General features: G+C 41.4%; 1 protein-coding gene across 1 annotated transcript; it reads left to right on the forward strand.

Moving 5' to 3' along the window:
* Positions 1-3,530: 3,530 nt before the first annotated feature.
* LOC143640407 (olfactory receptor 14A16-like) lies at positions 3,531-14,008 on the forward strand. The gene is made up of 3 exons (XM_077108237.1): positions 3,531-3,779; positions 13,045-13,533; positions 13,625-14,008. Exons 1-3 carry the CDS (start codon positions 3,531-3,533, stop codon positions 14,006-14,008), a joined length of 1,122 nt encoding a protein of 373 aa, XP_076964352.1.
* The last annotated feature ends 4,378 nt before the right edge of the window (positions 14,009-18,386 follow it).

The raw sequence follows: 18,386 nt of genomic DNA on the forward strand, positions 1-18,386 counted from the left end.
GGCTTTTCTTTTAATGGTATCTAAATATAAGTTCTGGGTTTTAAGAGTTAACTTTTCCACCTTTTTTACCTTAATGTATGGACCTTTGGGAGGGCAAATTTAGCCTTAATAATTGCTTGGGATGATGGGGAAGAGTCATAGCATAAGGAATTTCTCTGGAATCCTGACATTATGTCTCAACCCCTATGACTGACAATATCTGAATTTTCTCAGAACTAACCACTCCACACAAGATTACAGCCATGAAGTCCAATTTTCCAGGAGAAAAATTGGATGGAAAGGAAATACAATTATCTCAATTACTCCAAACACCAAATATTTCATTAAGTAGAGAAGGCTGTAGATACAGGAAGGAAACAGTGTCAGTCTGGTTCAAGAGTACGATGAAGCATGCAAAGAACTTTTTGGTCACTTAGGAAGACTGTTTCCTGATCCACTACTTTTATTCTTTATACCATAACATGTTCTTGATTATCACACTGTAGATGTAACACACCTACTGTATGTTGCAGGGAAAAGTCATGTCAGGTGAAAATTATGGAAGAAGAGGGAAACAGAACTGGATTACAATGACTGTTAAGATTAACATAAGCTAGGGATCTCTTCCTTAAAGATTTTACAGGCATTTCCCTCTCCCAGAGGCTATGCTCCTGCCCCTCACTTGAGTTAGGATTCAGCATATGAATTTTGGGAGGACAAAACAGTCCATGGTACTGTCTGTGACCTATTCTATGTGACTTAACATTGTGATTGTAAAATACATTCTTCAAGCTTTTCACAACTTTATGTTAAATTTTTCTTGAAGTTAATTCCATTGTTGTAATTTATTCTACTCTAGACTTGTACTGTTCAGCTCAGGGAATTTATGCTGTTTTAATTTTTCAATATGATATATAAAATTTTAGTTATAATTTGTATCATTATAACTATAGTGCTTGCACTTCTGTGCGGATTTTGTGTAGTGGAGTCATACCTTTGTTTTGAGACACATTTTAGATCCCAATTCAAACTTTGCAAGCAGAAGAGGAAACCAGGGAAAAGAAGCAAATATCATTAGGACCTCTTTCTTGGCCCCTTCAGACATGCCCTGGAGCTCCCACTTCAGCTTTCCTGGAATTCGGAGAGGAAGTGCATCCCTCTGACTGCAGTGAAGCACAGCCCCAGTGCTCTGGGAGCTCCTCCCAGCTGGGAGGCTGGTGGCACTTCTCAGGGACGTGCTATAGGAAGAGGCAGAGCACAGAGCCAGCCATGAGGCCTGTGGGCTCAGAGCCAGACAGCACGCTGCTGTCACTCCAGGCCACCAAGGGTCCACAGGGACCACTATGGTCCCTGTTAGAATTGTCCTCATCTCCTACCCTCAGTCCACTGTTTCCCAAAGGATGATGCAGAACACAGTGAAAACTACTTCAGGCTCACTGAAAAGAGGGGACGTCAGACAAGGTGAAATCTCTGAGCTTCTCCCTCACACCCAGGATGGTTGAAGACTTTCAAGAGGAAGGAAATTTCAGTGTTTCTGGTCCTTCTAGGTGAATACTGGGGCTTCAGGAGTAGTAGGGAAATTATTGGGGAACAGAGATCCTCCATGGAATGAATATTATATATATATATATATATATATATATATATATATATATATATATATATATATCTTCAAGTTTGTTTTCAAGAAGGAAGCTGATATATGTTAAATCTAAATTTACTTTCAAGTGCTTACTTTAAGATTGAAAAGAATTGATTGACACATTATAGTTCATATTTATGGGATGCAATATGATATTCCAATACTTCCAATACATGCACATAATGTGTAATGATCAAATCTGGGCAGTTACATTTGAATTTTATTAAAAAATTATTTACATAAAGCAATAAGTTCATTTTAAAAAAAGAAGTTTCTTGGGAATCACAGAATATGAACTCCTCATTTTATAATTAGAACTACAGTCAAAGAGAACCAGAAAATCTCCAAGTTAGCAAACATTAATTGTAGTGTTGTTTTTTTTAAAAGGCTTTCTGTTATACAGTTCCCTCCACATTTGCTTTTAATTCTTTTCAAGTGCATTTATTTCTTTGGTTTTATAATAGGAATCACATATAAAACATTGGGGGAAGCCATAGAAAAGTAGTTCCTTTCAGAAGACAATTACTTGGGATTTTTAAAGAATGCAAGGGCTTTATTTCCAGAGAGGAAATAACTCAGGAAGCACAGCCAAGGAGTGCATGGTTGGTGGTCAGCACACACACTGCAGCCTCCTCAGCTCCTGCTGGCTTATGCAGTCAGATAGTCCTGATTGCAAACACCCGCAACCCAGCACTGAGAATCCTCAACTTGATGGGGGCCCTCAGATGAACAACTTCATCCTCTGCCTTGATAGAATCTGTTTGGAATTGAAACAGCAATTCCTTAAACTTCACACACAGGCCATCCCTAGGAGAGTTCTGCTGTCTTAGCTAGAACAGGCCTTAATTCCTCTCTAACTCAGAAGATGGAGAAAGCTTGACAAGTTGGACAGAAGTCAGTGGCAATAATTAGCAAAGTTTCATTTTCTTTAGAAAGTAAGTACTTTATTTTCCAAAGGCCTACAGCTAAATATCTAATTTTTATGAAATGCTTTATTTTTACTCAATTCAATTAAAGTTATTCTATATTTCCTATTAAAATATTTTGTAAATTTTCTTCTTTCTCAAACACTAAATTACCCATTTAGGTTGAAGGATAAATTTCAACCCCATGATCTCAGGACTCGATAGCTATAATTATAGCTATAATTATTTGTGCCTTTTTTTTGTAAAAACACTGGAAATACAGTCAGAGAGAGAGAGACAGAGACAGAGAAACAGAGAGAGAGAGAGACAGATGATTTGTGTATGGCTGCATATAAAAACAGACTGTCGGTTGGTAATGGTGAACATTTCCCCCCGTTCCTTGCGCTTCTCTAACTTATCATCCATGATCACTGTTGCTTCTTCATTACAATGATATACCTACATGAATTTTATAATTTATAAATTTTCTTTCACTTTTTCTCTCTCCTTTTTACCATAAGCTTTAGTTCTTATACTTTTGTTCAATGTATTTAATAATAAAATATAAACTACATTAACTCTCTATGAATATGTTACTAAGTATTAAAAACAGGATTATTTCAATATGACTCAATGGGTATGCCCTCTTTGAGCTGCTTTACAAGTTCACTGGCTTATTCCAAAAATTCTACGTAGAAATTCAGGAATGATTCAAGATAAATTTTATAAATTTATAAACTTTATTATTAGATATGTAAAGTCTCCAATTTTCATTTTTTTCAGTTTTCTTTCTGATCACCCTTCTCGGCATTGCTGTTGCATGCATTGGGAGTGGAGCTGGGCAGGTCGTTGATCCTGGTGTGTCAGGAGAGCCGTGGGTGCACGCGTTATCACAGAGCAGAGCTGGACCCTGCAGCGGTGAGCACACACTGTTGGTCCAGAGCAAGGCTTAGTGGGAACCTGTCATGCGTCCGCCCTCCCCTTCCCTCCATCAGGTCCACAGCATGGCGTCCACGGCCAACCACACAGTGGAGATGGAGTTCTACCTCACACTATTCTCCAAGGACCAGGAGCCCCAGCTTGCACACGGCTTCCTATTCTTGCTAATTTACCTGGTGGCACTGGTGGGGAACCTTCTCATCATCATCCTGGTCACCGTGGACCAGTGTCTCCACACTCCCATGTACTTCTTCCTGAAGAACTTGTCCTTCCTGGATGCTTGCCTTGTCTCAGTCACTGTCCCCAACTTCATTGTGAGTTCTTTCTGCCACAAGAGCACCATCTCTTTCCCAGGATGTGTCTCACAGGTCTTGTTGGTGATTCAGTTTGCTGGGACTGAGCTTTTCACTCTCACGGCCATGTCCTATGACCACTAAGTGGCCATCTGCCATTCCCTGCACTATGACGTCATCATGAACAGGGGGCTCTGTGTGCGGATGGTAGGTGTCTCCTGATTCCTTGGGGGCATCTTTGGGGTCTTATACTCTGCAGGAACTTTCTCTTTATCTTTCTGTGGCTCCAGAAATCTCCCACAATTTTTTTGTGATGTCCCCTCTCTGCTGAAGATTTCTTGCTCAAAGTCACATGTCATCATTGATGTTAGTGTGGTCTTTGGGGTCATATATGCACATTTCTGTGTTGTGTCCATTGGATTTTCATATATGTACATTTTCAAGACTGTGACAAGAATACCGTCCTCACAAGGACGGTCAAGAGCCTTCTCCACCTGCACACCCCATCTCATAGTAGTGACCACATTTTTTGTGACAGGCGTCACTGCCTATTTGAAACCAGTGCTGGAATCCCCACATCCTGTGGACTTTCTGGTATCTGTTCTCTATTCCGTGATGCCTCCGTCTTTGAACCCTGTGATATACAGCCTGAGGAATAAGGACGTCAAAGCCTCTCTGTGGAAGATTCTATGGAAACTGTGCCATAAGTATTCTGGGGGAAAACAATAGGACTATTCTCTAGAAAGGATTAATTAAACATCTTTATAAATTATTGTTTTGGGGGTTTTATGGTATATGGTTTATTTTGATATAAGGTAAATAACTGAATATTTTGGTTTGGTACATGTGTATTTTATTTAGAATGAGGTTTATAGGTTCATGACCATGATCACCAATGATTATCTCAGAATCATCAATCGTTTCTTCCTTAGAGCGAATCCATGTGATCAGAACATCCATGATACTAGGCAGTCATCTGAAGGACCAGCTCCTCAGAAACTGTTGACACAATTCTCTGCTTGCAGATGTGACTAGGTTAAAGGGTTTGGGGTGGCTGGTGGTCCCAATCTAATCACCTCAACCCTCAGAAACTGCAGACTAAGATTTTCCCCAGAGAAGGACTGCCTGTGGGAGAGTGGTCTGACCTCGCTGTCACTAAAGAGGGACTGTCCTGTGCTGCAGACTCCCAAAGAAACACAGCCCTGCCAGCTCCCAGGATTCCAGCCAGAATGATCTTGGCCTGTAGAATAATGAAGATTTATTCTAAGACAAGCAACTGGTGAAGGTTATGACTACAGAAATGTAAAACAACTACAAACCAAATCTTTCCCCCCATAAATGCCTTTAAATCAGAGTTTCTGGCACATGCATAGATATAGATGCTAAGTCTTAGTAAAAGGTGATGAAGATTGGGAACAAACACATTATAATCCTCAAAATTTTCACAAAATAGCACAAAATTTATCATTTATGTCCATTTTCATGTTGTATTTCACATTTCAAATATTAACATAAAATATGAACATTTTTATTTTGTTATTTTAGCTTTATTATTTAATAAATTATTTATTTAAAGTATTATAGAAACACCAAACTTGCTTGCATTTCTTCCTGTTTTTGTTGTTACTGATGTTTTTCCATTTGTCAAGATTAGTATTTTTGGCTGCTGGTTATTTTGCATCTATTTCCCCAATGTATTTTATCATTGTTTATAATCTTCTTTTATATATTTAGGAATATAAGTTAAAATAAATTTTTACTGTGAGGAAGGATTAAAATTAAATGAAATTTTTTTATTAAAAAAAATAAAATTGTAAAGAGAGGGAAAGGCAATTTCACAACACCTATGTCTCCCACCACTACCAGGTCAGACAGCCCTTGAAATTCTTCAAGCCGAGGGAAGGAGATGAAGTCAGCATTCAACTTGGCCATAGATTGCCTTGTTTTTGAGTTCTAGTCAAGGCAAATAGACAAGAAAGATAAAAACATTCACATTATAAAGGAGAACAACAAGCAGTCTCTATTTACAGGTTTCCACATCTTGTCAAGAATCATCCCTTACCTGTGATTTTGCTTTCTGCCAGTTCAGTTACTTGCAGTCAATGAGAGTAAGAATACATCAAATGGAAAATTGTAGAAATAAACAGTGCACAGAATTTAAATAAATTTTCTAACAGTGCTTATAGTCATAATTTTTTATTTCTAAAATTATTGCATATTAACCTCTCACTGTTCCTAATTTGTAAATTAAACTTTATCCTAGGCATTTATGTCTAGGAAAGCCCATAACAGACCAGGTGGATTACTCTATGTGACTTCTGGCATTCACTGAGGGGCTGGTAACAGATCCCTAGCTTACCTGGTAGGACTAGTTATGTGGAAAAACTCAAAATTCCAAATATATTTTGAAGACAATTATATTCTTATCCTTAAATTTTATTTATACTATGAAAAGGGACTTCAGACATCCAAAAAAATCTTGAAATAATTCAGAACTATTATTTTAAAAGGCACAACAAAGGTACAAGATTCAAAACACTACATTTTTTCCATCCATTTCCATCCCCAGTGCCTTGCTTTCTCTCCTCCCTCCCACTATCTCCTTCTACACTACTGATGAACCTCCACTTATTTACATATATTTAAATTTCTGATTGATAGATCTACATAAAGATGGAATCCACTGGGGTTTATTGATACATGCACATAGGGAATATTGTCAAACACGTTCTGCATTTCACCCTCCTCCCTCCCCTTCAGCCTCTCTCCACTGATCTTCCCTATACCATCGTGTTATCTAACTATCCCTTCCTTTTCCCCCCTTATCTTTCCCTTGCTTGAGCATATGAGAAAAATCTTTCAACCCTTGATTTTCTGAGTCTGGCTTATTTCATTTAGCATGATGTCTCCAGTTCCATCCATTGACTGGCAAATGCTACAACTTCATTCTTCTTTATGGCTGAGTAAAACTCCATTGTGCATATATACCACATTTTCTTAATCCATTTATCTATTGATCAGTACATGGGCTGGTTGCATATTGGTGTGTTTTAGATATAAGGTGTCAACAAAAGCTCATGTGTGAAACAAAGGGAGAAAGTTCAGAGGTGAAGTGACTGGCTTATGAGAGCCTCAACCTAATCAGTGCATTAATCCACTTGGGTGGTAATTATATGATTAATTGGGTGGTAATTATATGGTTAATTGGGTGGTAACTATAACAAGGTAGGGTGTGGCTGGAGGAGGTGGGTCACTAGGAACATGCCTTTGGGGCATGTATTTTGTCCCTGGTAAGCAGAGTTCTCTCTGCTTCCTGGTGCCACATCCTGAGCTGCCTTCCTCCTCCACACCCTCCCACCATGATGGGCCCACTGACTTCCAGCCCAGAGCTATGAATTCGATCTTCCATGGACTGAGACCTCTGAACCTGTCAGCCACATATGAGACATCTCCAAAAAGCTCATGTGTGAAGTAATGTGAAAGGGTTTAGAGGTGAAATGATTGTGTTATGAGAGCCTGAAACTAATCAGTGAACTAGTCCCTTGTTGTGATTAATTTGGTGGTAGTTGTGGGCAGATGGGGTGTGGTAGGTCATTGGGGCATGCCTTTGGGGCACACATGTTGTCTGTAGTGAGGGGAATCCCTCTCTACTTCTTGGTGCCATGTCCCCAGCTGCTTTCCTCTGCCTCTCACTTCTGCCACAATGTTCTGCCCCACCCAGGCCCCAAGGAATGGCTGGCCATCTGTGGACTGAGACCTTTAAAAACATGTGCCTCCAAATAAACATTGTCTCTTTAAAACTGTTTTTGTCTGCCAGTTGAGATGGAGCATACCTGTAATCTCAGTGTCTTGAGAGGCTGAGGCAGGAGGATCACAAATTTTAAGTCAGCCTCAGCAATTTAGTGAGAACATGTCTCAAAAAAAAAATTTAAAAGGGTGGGGTGTGCTTTAGCTCTCCTGGTTCATACCAGAAAAAAAATTGTTCTTGTCAGGTATCTTGGTCAAATTAATGAAAAAACTGACTAAAACACCTCCTTTATTTGTTCTTGTTAGGTTTTTTGGTTACTGCCACAGTCTGGCTGGGCACAAAATAACCGAGCCTCCATGAGGCACTTGTAGGTTCAAACAGGAACTCCTTTATTGCCTGAACTCCTGCAAACGCCACCCATGCGGGCCTTCCAGGAACACCACACCAACTGGAACTCCCTCCATCAGAACTTCACCAACCAATGCGAATTCCCCAGGAATCCCCCACCCCCAGCAGCCACCAGAGGCAGACAGCAGGGGTCTATATACAACTAAATACACAGCTTAACTAACCATCATCATCTCAATGGCTCTCTGGCTCACCTCTCAACCACTCCCTTCTGGCAAAATGCCATGTGTCATTCCAACTGGGCTGTGGCTCTCAGCAGGTTACAGTGCCCAAAATCTGACTGAAACAGAAATCTTCCTCATGTGGCTGTATCATTAGGGTGTGCTGGTGGGATAAAGAATTTGGAGTAGGGTAGCTGGTTCATACAGTGGTTCCATGCCCACTTTTGAGGAATCTGCATACTTTCCAGAGTGATCGTAATAATTTGTACTGAAACCAAAAAATGCATGATAAACTTTCCCCCCACATCCTCACCATCATTTATTATTTATTATTTGCATTCTTTGACCAGAATGAGATAAAATTTCTGTGTAATTTTGGTTTTCTTCATTGCTAGGGATATTGAATTTTTAAAATATATTTATTAGCCATTGTGCCTTTTTCTTTTTAAGAGAGAGAGAGAGAGAGAGAGAGAGAGAGAGAGAGAGAGAGAGAGAGGTGTGTTCAGTTCTTTTGCCCATTAATTGATTGGGCTATTTGGTTTGGGGTGTTAAGTTATTTGCATTCTTTATATATTCTAGATATGAATCCCCTATCTGAGCAGTAAGTAGCTAGCAAACATTTTTTTCCAGTTCTGTGGGTTCTCTTTTCATGCTCTTTACTATTTTCTTTGCTGTGCAGAAGGCTTTTGATTTGATGTTGTCCTACTTTCTGATTCTTGGGTGTAGTTTTTGCAATTTTAAGGTCTTGTTAAGGAATACTGTGCCTGCATCAATATGATGGAGTGTTGACTCTATGTTTTTTTCTAACAATTGCAAAGTTTTCTGGTCTAATTCATAGTTCTTTGATCCACTTTGTTTTGACTTGTGCGAAGAGTGAGAGATAGGAACGTACTTTCATTCTTCTGTATATGAAAGGCTGGGTGAGAACATTCTTATCTTTTTCCTAATTTTAGTGGAAATGTCTTCAGTTTTTGTCTGTTCAACAGGACGTTGGCTTTGGTTTTGTTTTGTTTAGCTTTTATGATGTTGAGGTAACCTCCTTCTTTTTGAGAGCCACAACCAAGTCAAGATGGCGCCTGGCATTTTGCCAGAAGGAGTGGTTGAGAAGTAAGGCCTTCGAGCCATTAAGATGATGATAATTAAGTTAAGCTGTGTATAATTATTAAGATAATGCCTGACTGCTGTAACTGGATGATGCTAAATTGTAACAAGCTGTGTATTCAGTTGTGTATATAAACTTCTGCTGTCCAGCAATAAGGAGGCTCCTGCTACCTGGGGTGCCCGCTTACTTTTGAATTCTCGTGGAGTTCCCGTTGAGTTCCCATTGGTTCTCGCAGAGTTTCGGTTGAGTTTGAGTGGAGTTCCCATTGGGTTCTGGCAATAAAGTAGTTCCTGTTTGAACCTACAAGTGGCTCATGACCTCCCGGTTATTTGTACCCAGGCAGACTGCGGCATCTTCTATCCCTGGTTTCTCGAGGGCTTTTAACATGAATGGGCATGGATTGGATCAGAGGCCTTCTATGCATCTGTTGAGAGGATCATATGATTCTTGTCCTTAATTCCACCATGTGGGGGATGACCTTTGTTAATTGGCATATGTGTGTCAACCTTGCACCTCTGGGATAAGGCCCCGCTTGGTCATGGTGCGTGTGCGTGCACACTTTACTCTCCACAGTCCAGTTATGCTAGGATAGGGAGATAATTTGCTGAGAGACCTGGAGCTGGCATGTGAGAGATAGGTTTATTGGGAAATGCTTCTGGGAAAGGTCCAGTGTGATGGGCCAAACAAGTAGTTCTTCTTCCCTCCCAGTGTCTACAGTACTTCACCCCTGGCCTCATGGCACTCTGTCCACTGGAGACCAGCAGGAGGAGCCCTTATCCTCTCTACAGTGGGACACTCCAAACCAGTTACCACAGGGAACCAGCTAACCAGTCCCAAGTCCTAGCACTCATGAGGGTAAGTCTGTGTCCCTCAAGATGATACTTATCCAGTATCCAAGATGACACTTACTCTGTACAAGCTCCGTCCCATTTTTCCCTTGACTTGGATAAGTTCTTGAGAATGAAAAGACATTTCAGGGACATAGTGTTTTGCTGTCTTCATTTTCTTCAAGGATGACAGAGCATCAGGGACTAGAAATCAAGGCCCTGTGCAAGCTAGTCAAGCACTCTGCTACTGAAGTACACAGCCAGCTTCTTTAAACTGGCCACTTTATCTCACAACTTTTTGTCATCTGAATCTGAGGTTATTGTGAACACTGTAATTAATATGTATTAGCGTAGCATTCAATCTCAAAGAATTTGTATGTATGATTATAATTAAACACCTTCTAATTTCCAGATAATTTATGAAAAATAGCACCAAAATCAAAGCACCTGCATGTGGTACAAGTTTTAGCTTTTGGTCTCTGAATCATTGATTAATTAACATCCCTCATTAGAATCATGCATTTGCCGCTCTAAATCCATAAGAGAAAACAGAACTTGTCAATCCAGAAAAAAATATGGCTTATGATAACTTAAAAAATAATAACCATGGATTTGTATTGTGAGATGATAAGTCCCTGGGGACATTCCAGATGCACGGTCCCTCCTGCACATGCCCGCCACAGGGGTTAGGTAAGTGTGTCTTGGGTGCTCTTTCAATAAACACTAGGACTCCTGAGGGCATTCAGTGTTCACACTCACTCATGCACAGTGTCATCCCGGTGCATCCTGCACACACGTGGAGCCAGACTGCGTGTCCAGCAGCCGTGGAGATGAGTAAATAGTCCCCACATCATCTCCCTTTGGAATATTTCCAACTTCCGGCCTGTGGGACAGGGACAACAGAGAAAACCAGCACCACCCTCCCTCTGCTTGTGCTTATCTACCTCTGCTTTTGCAAACTCTAGACAGCGGGGACAGTGCTGGGCTGGAGACAGCAGGGACAGTGCTGGGCTGGAGACAGTGGGGACAGTTCTGGGCTGGAGACAGCAGGGGACAGTACTATGCTGGAGGCCTCTACCATTTGGAAGGTAGTATGATCTTGGACCACTTAACTTAGTGATCTGTAGTGATTTCACCAGCCTCTACATCGAAACTTGAATGAAAATGGCAATTTCCATTTCACATAGTGCAGATACTTTATCAAATTTCAATTTTCTTTTATTCTGATTATTGATTATAATTTCAGTTAGAAAATAACTGGCCCAGGAGAAAACTTGGGTTTCAATGCCCCAATTAGAAGTGTTTCTTGGATGATTAAATGTCAACTTAAAGATAATTAAAACACATTTGTAAGTATAGGTCCCTGTGAAATAAGATATTAATTTTGAGTGTATTTTTTGAAATATGTTCTCAAATAATTTGTTTCAAAGGCTTTATCTTTATTGTGAAATATTGGCTCAAAGATATAACAAATTTTGTAAATAATCATACTATGTAAATAATCATTACAGAAGAGTTTTACCACTGAGCAACATCCCCAGCCCCTTTTTTTGTTTTTTATAATTTTTAGACAGGGTTTCACTAAGTGGCTTAGGGTCTAAGTTGCTGAGGCTGGCCTTGAACTCGTGATCCTCCTGCTTCAGCCTCCTGAGCCAGTGGAATTGTAGGTGAGTACCCCCCTCACCCAGTTTTGCCTTTTTTTGTTTGTTTGTTTTTAGTCAGGCTCTCAGCAATTTGCTGAGTTTGACTTCAAACTTGTAATCTCCCTGCCTCAACATCCCAAGTAGCGGGTATTACAGATGTGCACCACCATAACCTTCCCAGGAATTTTAGAATTTTAGACTAAATTTCATTATCTAAACTCTTTAAAGGACTGTCTTTTTTTCCAGCTGGTTGAATTAATTTATTTATTTAATAGATAGAAGGATAGTCAATAGAAAGGAAATTATAAAATACTGGCAGAAAAGTGTCTCGACTATGGTCTTAGAAAATTATATCAGAAGTTATGAAGTAAAATGCTGACATGTATGGATAAATAATCACTAGACATGAATATTGATATGCTGGTACACTTATATCAACATTTACATAGCTGTTTATCTATCTGTTTATGGATTTCCATTTAAAGTCCGTTAATTTTTAAATCAACTAGAAAGTTATGTAAATTTTGTCCTTGAACTATAGAAAGAACTCAGAATATCTTAAGGAAAATGTTCATCTGGAAATTGGAAACAGGATTAGCAGCTATTATGGAGAGAATGAAAATATAAATTTAAATAAAATCTTAATATGTCTTGCCTTTTTAAAGTTGTGCACCACAATTTAAATCAAAGTTTGGTAGGCCTCTCTCTCTCTCTCTCTCTCTCTCTCTGTCTCTCTCTCTCTCTTTCATCTACCTAGAAATATTATTTCAGGAATGTATGAAATAACCTTATAATCATAAACTTGAAAAAATTGAAAGGATATAAGAGTGTTAAGAAATACAGAATATAGAAATACAGAAGCCCAAAATAAACTCTGAGAGTAAATTTAACAAATTTTAAAAATGACCTAAAGTCTCAGAGAAAATTAAACAAGCAAGAAACTTTAAAAGAGCAGGTAGATATACATCTGTTGTAAAATTTATTTTAAAGACAAGTATCAAAAATATATTAAAATATTAATTGCAGAAGAATTTGCAAAGCAAAATGGAAATAGTCCTGGCAGGCAGCTATCAGTCTGTCTCTCCCTCTTTAGACATTTTAATACAGATACTTCTTTAGAAGACACGGGTTGCTTTGTGCTGGGTTCCTGTAAATAATTTGTGTCTACAGATGGAGAACATTTTCATAGACTTAAAAAGAAAAATTGAGAGAACAAGCAGTGGACAATGGGACAAATGAATAATTCCTTTATTGGAGAAAATTTACTGTTAAATCCACATTGTTCATATGCATGTACAGATTCACACAGAAACACATTCATTGACGTCTGCTCCGTGTTGGACAGGAAAGCTTGGTATGCCTGCCCTCTTAATCACACATGTCCATTTTTACTGCAGAACGATTGTTTGAGAATGAGTAATAACTCTATGGTCACAGAATTTCTTCTCCTGGGTTTTTCTGACTCACGGAGTCCTCTGCTCCTACCAGCTGTGATTTTTACTGCGATATACCTGGCTGCCCTGGTGGGGAATGGCCTCGTTATTACCATCACCTCCCTGGACCCAGGCCTCCACTCGCCCATGTACCTCTTCCTGAGGAATCTGTCCCTCTTTGACATCTGCCTCATTTCTGCTGTGGTGCCCAAAGCTGTGGCCAACTGGGTCACCCACTGCCACTCCATCTCTTTCCTCGGCTTTGTGGCCCACGTCTTCCTGGTGCTTTTCTCAGCAGACACAGGCCTGTGCCTCCTCACAGCAATGTCCATGGACCGCTATGCTGCCATCTGCCATCCACTGCACTATGAAGCCATCATGAGCAGGGACACCTGTGTGCAGATGGCCACTCTGTCCTGGCTCAGCAGTGGCTTTTTATCTGCTATCCACACTGTGAGCACCCTTTTTTATCTTACTGTGGATTCCATGAGATCCAACAGTTCTTCTGTGACATTCCCCAGTTGTTAGCTGTCTTTCTTCAAAGCGTGTGACTGCAGAAATTGTGTTCATTATCATTAATGTCTTCCTGGACACTGGCTGCTTTGCCGGCATCATCATCTCCTACGTCTTCATCTTCTCCACCTTCAGGCGGATCCCATCCACAGCAGGGCGGGGCAAAGCCTACTCCACCTGCCTCCCCCACCTGGCAGTTGTAGTCCTTTTCCTTTCAACTGGTTTTTGTGCTTACCTGAAGCCCCTCCTGGGGTTCTCCTCCTCCACTGACTTGTCTCTCTCTGTGGGCTATGTTGTGCTGCCCCGATCCCTCAACCCCATCATCTACAACCTGAGGAACAAGGCAGAATTGGAGAAGCTGGTCACCGGGAAGCTCCTGACAAACCAGCACGTCCTCCTTTTCCTCCAAGAATAGTGTGATTCCTCCCTTCCCACTCGTGGATATATGGGGTCAGTCTAGGCTTGTCTCTGTTTGTCTCCAACTGTTTTCTGGAACCAATGTGTTGATCTTAGTTCAAACTGGAATAAAATACATGACCAGGTTATTAGCAAAGCTGCGCTCGGCTGTACCCATCCTAGTTTTGGAGCATTGCCAGAGAAAGTGTGCTCATTAGTGATTCACCGCAGGTTTCTCTAGGTTATCTTAATTGGTTTATTAAATCAAGGCACACATCTTGGTTTTCGATATTTGCCAAGGGAGTTATTAAAAAGTCATTCTTCAGTGAGTCTATAGATCTAGATGCTGTGGTTTGTGCTCCAAAGAGGAAAAACAGCCATTGTGACCTAAAAATCTCCTGGCCAATGGCCCTGATTGCACTGGACCTGCCTAATCTCACTTCACCCTGTTGGGTCTGTTGGGCTCTACCCTGGCCTGTTAGACATTCTTTCCTGAGCACACATTTCTAGAACCTTACACGTTACTTATATTGTCCTCATTTACAAAATTAGCTTCATAGTCAATAAAATATTCACTCCTATCTCAACAGCACATTCATAAATAGCACTGAAAAGCAAAGGATGGACACTTTGCCAGGAGATGCATTTTCCACAGATGGGCAGTTCTCCTACCTAGGCATGAGCACTGTATCTCCTATCCCCAGATGATCATGTCCTTTCAACATTTTGGGGTTGCATAAAATATGAGATGTTGAGAATTTGTTAATAATTTCTGTCTTATATGTAAAAATAATTTCTGTGTTCTTAAGTTTTCACTTTACTATGTACTTTTTACCTATACTTTGAAATGTTCTTAATTTTCTATTCTCATTGACCAATATATGGAACTAACATATGAAGCTGTTAAATATGTGATTTATTAGTACTTTCTATCACTTCCTTATGATTTGAATAAGAGGTGTTCCTCAAAAGCTCATGAGTGAGACAACACAAGAACTGTGGCAGCTGAGGTGTGGCTGGAGGAGGTGGTCAGTGGGGGGTGGCTGTGGGGTCTGTATTTTTTCCGTGCTTGGTAGAGTTCTCCTCGATTCCTGTGGGCCGTGCCCTGAGCTGCTCTCTTTCACCACGCCCTTCCTCCATGATGCTCTGAATCACCTCAGGCCCAGGGCTGTGGATCAGCTCACTGTGGACTGAACCTCTAAAAACATGAACCAAAATAGACTTTCTCTCCTCTAAAGTGCTCTTGCTGGCTATCTTTATTACATTGACCAAGATCTAACTTAAACAGTATAATATCTGACCCCAATAACTGCAGGTGCAAAACTGGCTTTGAATCAAGCTCAGTGATTTCCCCTTAGCACTCAGCCAACCATACCAAGAGCTGGAGACACACTCTCTCTCTCTCTCTCTCTCTCTCTCTCTCACACACACACACACACACACACACACACACACACTGAGAATTTTAAAAAGGAGAAAAAACTTATACTTGTCTTATGATTTTTCTGGTTCATGACCTTACCTGAAAATAAATGTACAGTGAAAAATATTTGGGGGAAAATATATATTAGTTAGAATTTACTAGAGGAAAAGGAAAGAGTTAAGTATGCTTTGTGTTTCCTCTTTATTTTATTATTTTCTAAAACATTAGTTCAAAATAATTAAGACTAGAACTCTCCTGCGGTTCAGCAATCCCACTGCTGGGCAATCCACAGGTCAAGGGGATATTTGACAATGGAGCACATCTAGGCTGCAGCCCTGCGTCCTGGAAATGAAGTAGTGAAAACAGCTGACCAGAGAGGCGGCCAGAGTAAACACCCCGAACCCGACATTGGACAGCTCGAGACTTGATGGGACTTGCAACATGGGATTTGGTTACTGGAGCAGAAAATGAGGAAAGAATTCCTTGAACCCAAGCCCTGACAATTGTGGAGCCATGGGGAGGTGTAACAAAGAGAAGAGGGGAAGGGAAAGCCCATGAGCTTCCTCCTCGGAAACAGCTGGGAGGACAGCAGGCTGAGTTAGCCGGTCATCAGCCCCAGAGACAATGGAGAACCTCACACAGGCCAGCCGGGGTGGGCTGAGGGCTGTGCGGCAGAGTGGCCTCTGCAAAGTCTATAGTTGGCCTGCTTCCCTAGAACAAGCCGAATAAACACAGGCTCTCGCCACATTCAGACAGCCACAGGTAAACCCAGAGGGAGCGCCTTGGGAGTGGCTGCCTCTGACACTCATCAGAGAGGCTCCTGTGGAGGATCACTGCTGGCTGAAGACTCCCCAAACCCTCCGCTGCAGACAGAGGAGTGAGGGGGACTTTGCCCAAGAGCAAATCACTCCCATGGGTGTGAGCCCCAACCCAGCACTCCCCCACCACCAAAGGAGCCGGTTGACATCATACCCCTCTCACGGTGGGTGGAAGCCTTGGTGTCACAGATGCCCACAGAGGAACTGTGCCCACAGGCCTCACAGGTTCAGTCATCAAGAGCTTTGATAGGGCTTTACCAAGAATCCCCAGTGGATGAGGCAGGTGATAAGCACTCACAGCCACAGGGGCTCAGACCAAGTGGGCCCACTGATACTCCACTGCCATTACAGAGATGGCATCCTGACCATCTCCACCAGTCACAGACTCCACCCACAGAAAGCCTATGCTCACAGGCCCCACCTTTGCAGACAGCCACCAAGCTCTATGCCACCATAAAGAAGGCCCTTCAGGGGGAAGTGAATGCTTAGAATTCCATAGAAGTCAACAACAGCCCTGAGCCTCCCCTGTTCCCCCCACCTAATGGAAACAGCCAGTGGGTGCAACATCCCAAGCATGCAGACGGGCCTGTGGGCTGCCGACCACCCACCAGCTGGTGAGAAAGTGACAGAAACCAGGGAAGCAGCTCCTGATCCCAGCATGGTTCATCTCATGGACAGAACTTCCAGTGCTTCAGATAGATAGCTCTGTTTACTTCATTAAATAGTATAAAGACAAAACATTGGGAGTTTAGCTTTTTAGAAGCCATGAACATGATTGGAGTATCTTCCCATTGAAAGGTTACAATAGGAGCAGATGACCTTTCCAGAGAATTCTACCAAACATTCACAGAACTAACAATCTTTTTAAATTCTTTTGAAAAATTGGCATTGGGACAGCCCTTCCAAAATTATTCCATGAAATAAGTCACTGCCCCCAAATACAAACAGACAAAGACATAAAAAGAACAGAAAACTATAGAACAATATTCCCAAATGTTCCTCAACATTAATCCTAAACAAAATACCAGTACACTACCACCACCCACATAACCAAATGGCACGGGCATGTTCCCAGAGAAGATGAGTAAATGGTTAATTACTGTATGAAAAGAGACTCAATATCACTTATAATCAGAAAAATATTCATAAAACTACAGCGATGTCTCTTAGGGACTGTGTTCTCTTTAACAATCACACTCTCCTAGCCCCCGTTGTACTTGCCCTTTTCTAGAGAAACTGCGAGATTTTTCTAATCCTTCTGCCCTGCTTTCTGCTCCTGAGTGTCACAGTAAACTGGGCTGAAGGCTGCCTGGGTATCCATGCCTCTGCCCCAGTGCTGCTCTGGCTGGAATTTCCTCTTCCAAGTTAATTAGCCCAGCATCTTTAAATCCATCCTCACAGAAAGTCTCAGTATACAGGCAGAACACAGGCGATTCCTTTGCCAGAACACCAACAGTCTCTAGTCCAATTTCCATTAGAACCTGCTAAGAGCCACAGCCAAATAATATGATGCATGGCATTTTGGGTTGAAAGGTGATGCCAGCAAGCCATTGAGATGATATGATTTTGTTAAGATCTGCATTCATATGGATATTGGACTCCTGCTGTCCACCTTGGCCTGCTACGGGACTCCTGGAGAGTTCCCATTGGTTGGGGAAGTCCAGTAGGAGGGAATTCCAGAGGAGGGACTTCCTGTTGGGGTCTGGGAGAACGCCGGGTGGGTCGGTCGGCAATCTGGCCGGGAGCGTATGGGGCATTGGCGGCAGTTTCAAAAATAAAGTTTGTTCCTGCTTGAATGGCTCATGATTTTGTGCCCAGCCAGACCGCAGCAAGAACCCCCCTTCCCCTCTGAAGCCCCATTAGAGTCTTTACTGTTTGCCATTTTATTGGCCTTCTTGTCTCTGCCTTCCCACCAGAACTGCCCATTAAGCTCCATTTACAGCATTCAAAGGCTTTTCCAGATTGCTTTTTTTTTAAATTTCTGTTCCTGATCCCCCTTTTCCCTCTCCATTTTCCCTCCTGTCCTCTCCTCTGACCCTATCCTTCCTCTACCCTACTAGACATCTTTTCACTCTTCTATTAATTTGTCCAGACTGCATTGCTAAACTTCCAAAAGTACCTCTCCCAAACCATCTCCAGTGTCTTCTGAACTGTGT

The sequence above is a fragment of the Callospermophilus lateralis genome, unplaced genomic scaffold, assembly GCF_048772815.1.
Source record: "Callospermophilus lateralis isolate mCalLat2 unplaced genomic scaffold, mCalLat2.hap1 Scaffold_2286, whole genome shotgun sequence".
In the NCBI taxonomy this organism is placed as follows: Eukaryota; Metazoa; Chordata; class Mammalia; order Rodentia; family Sciuridae; genus Callospermophilus; species Callospermophilus lateralis.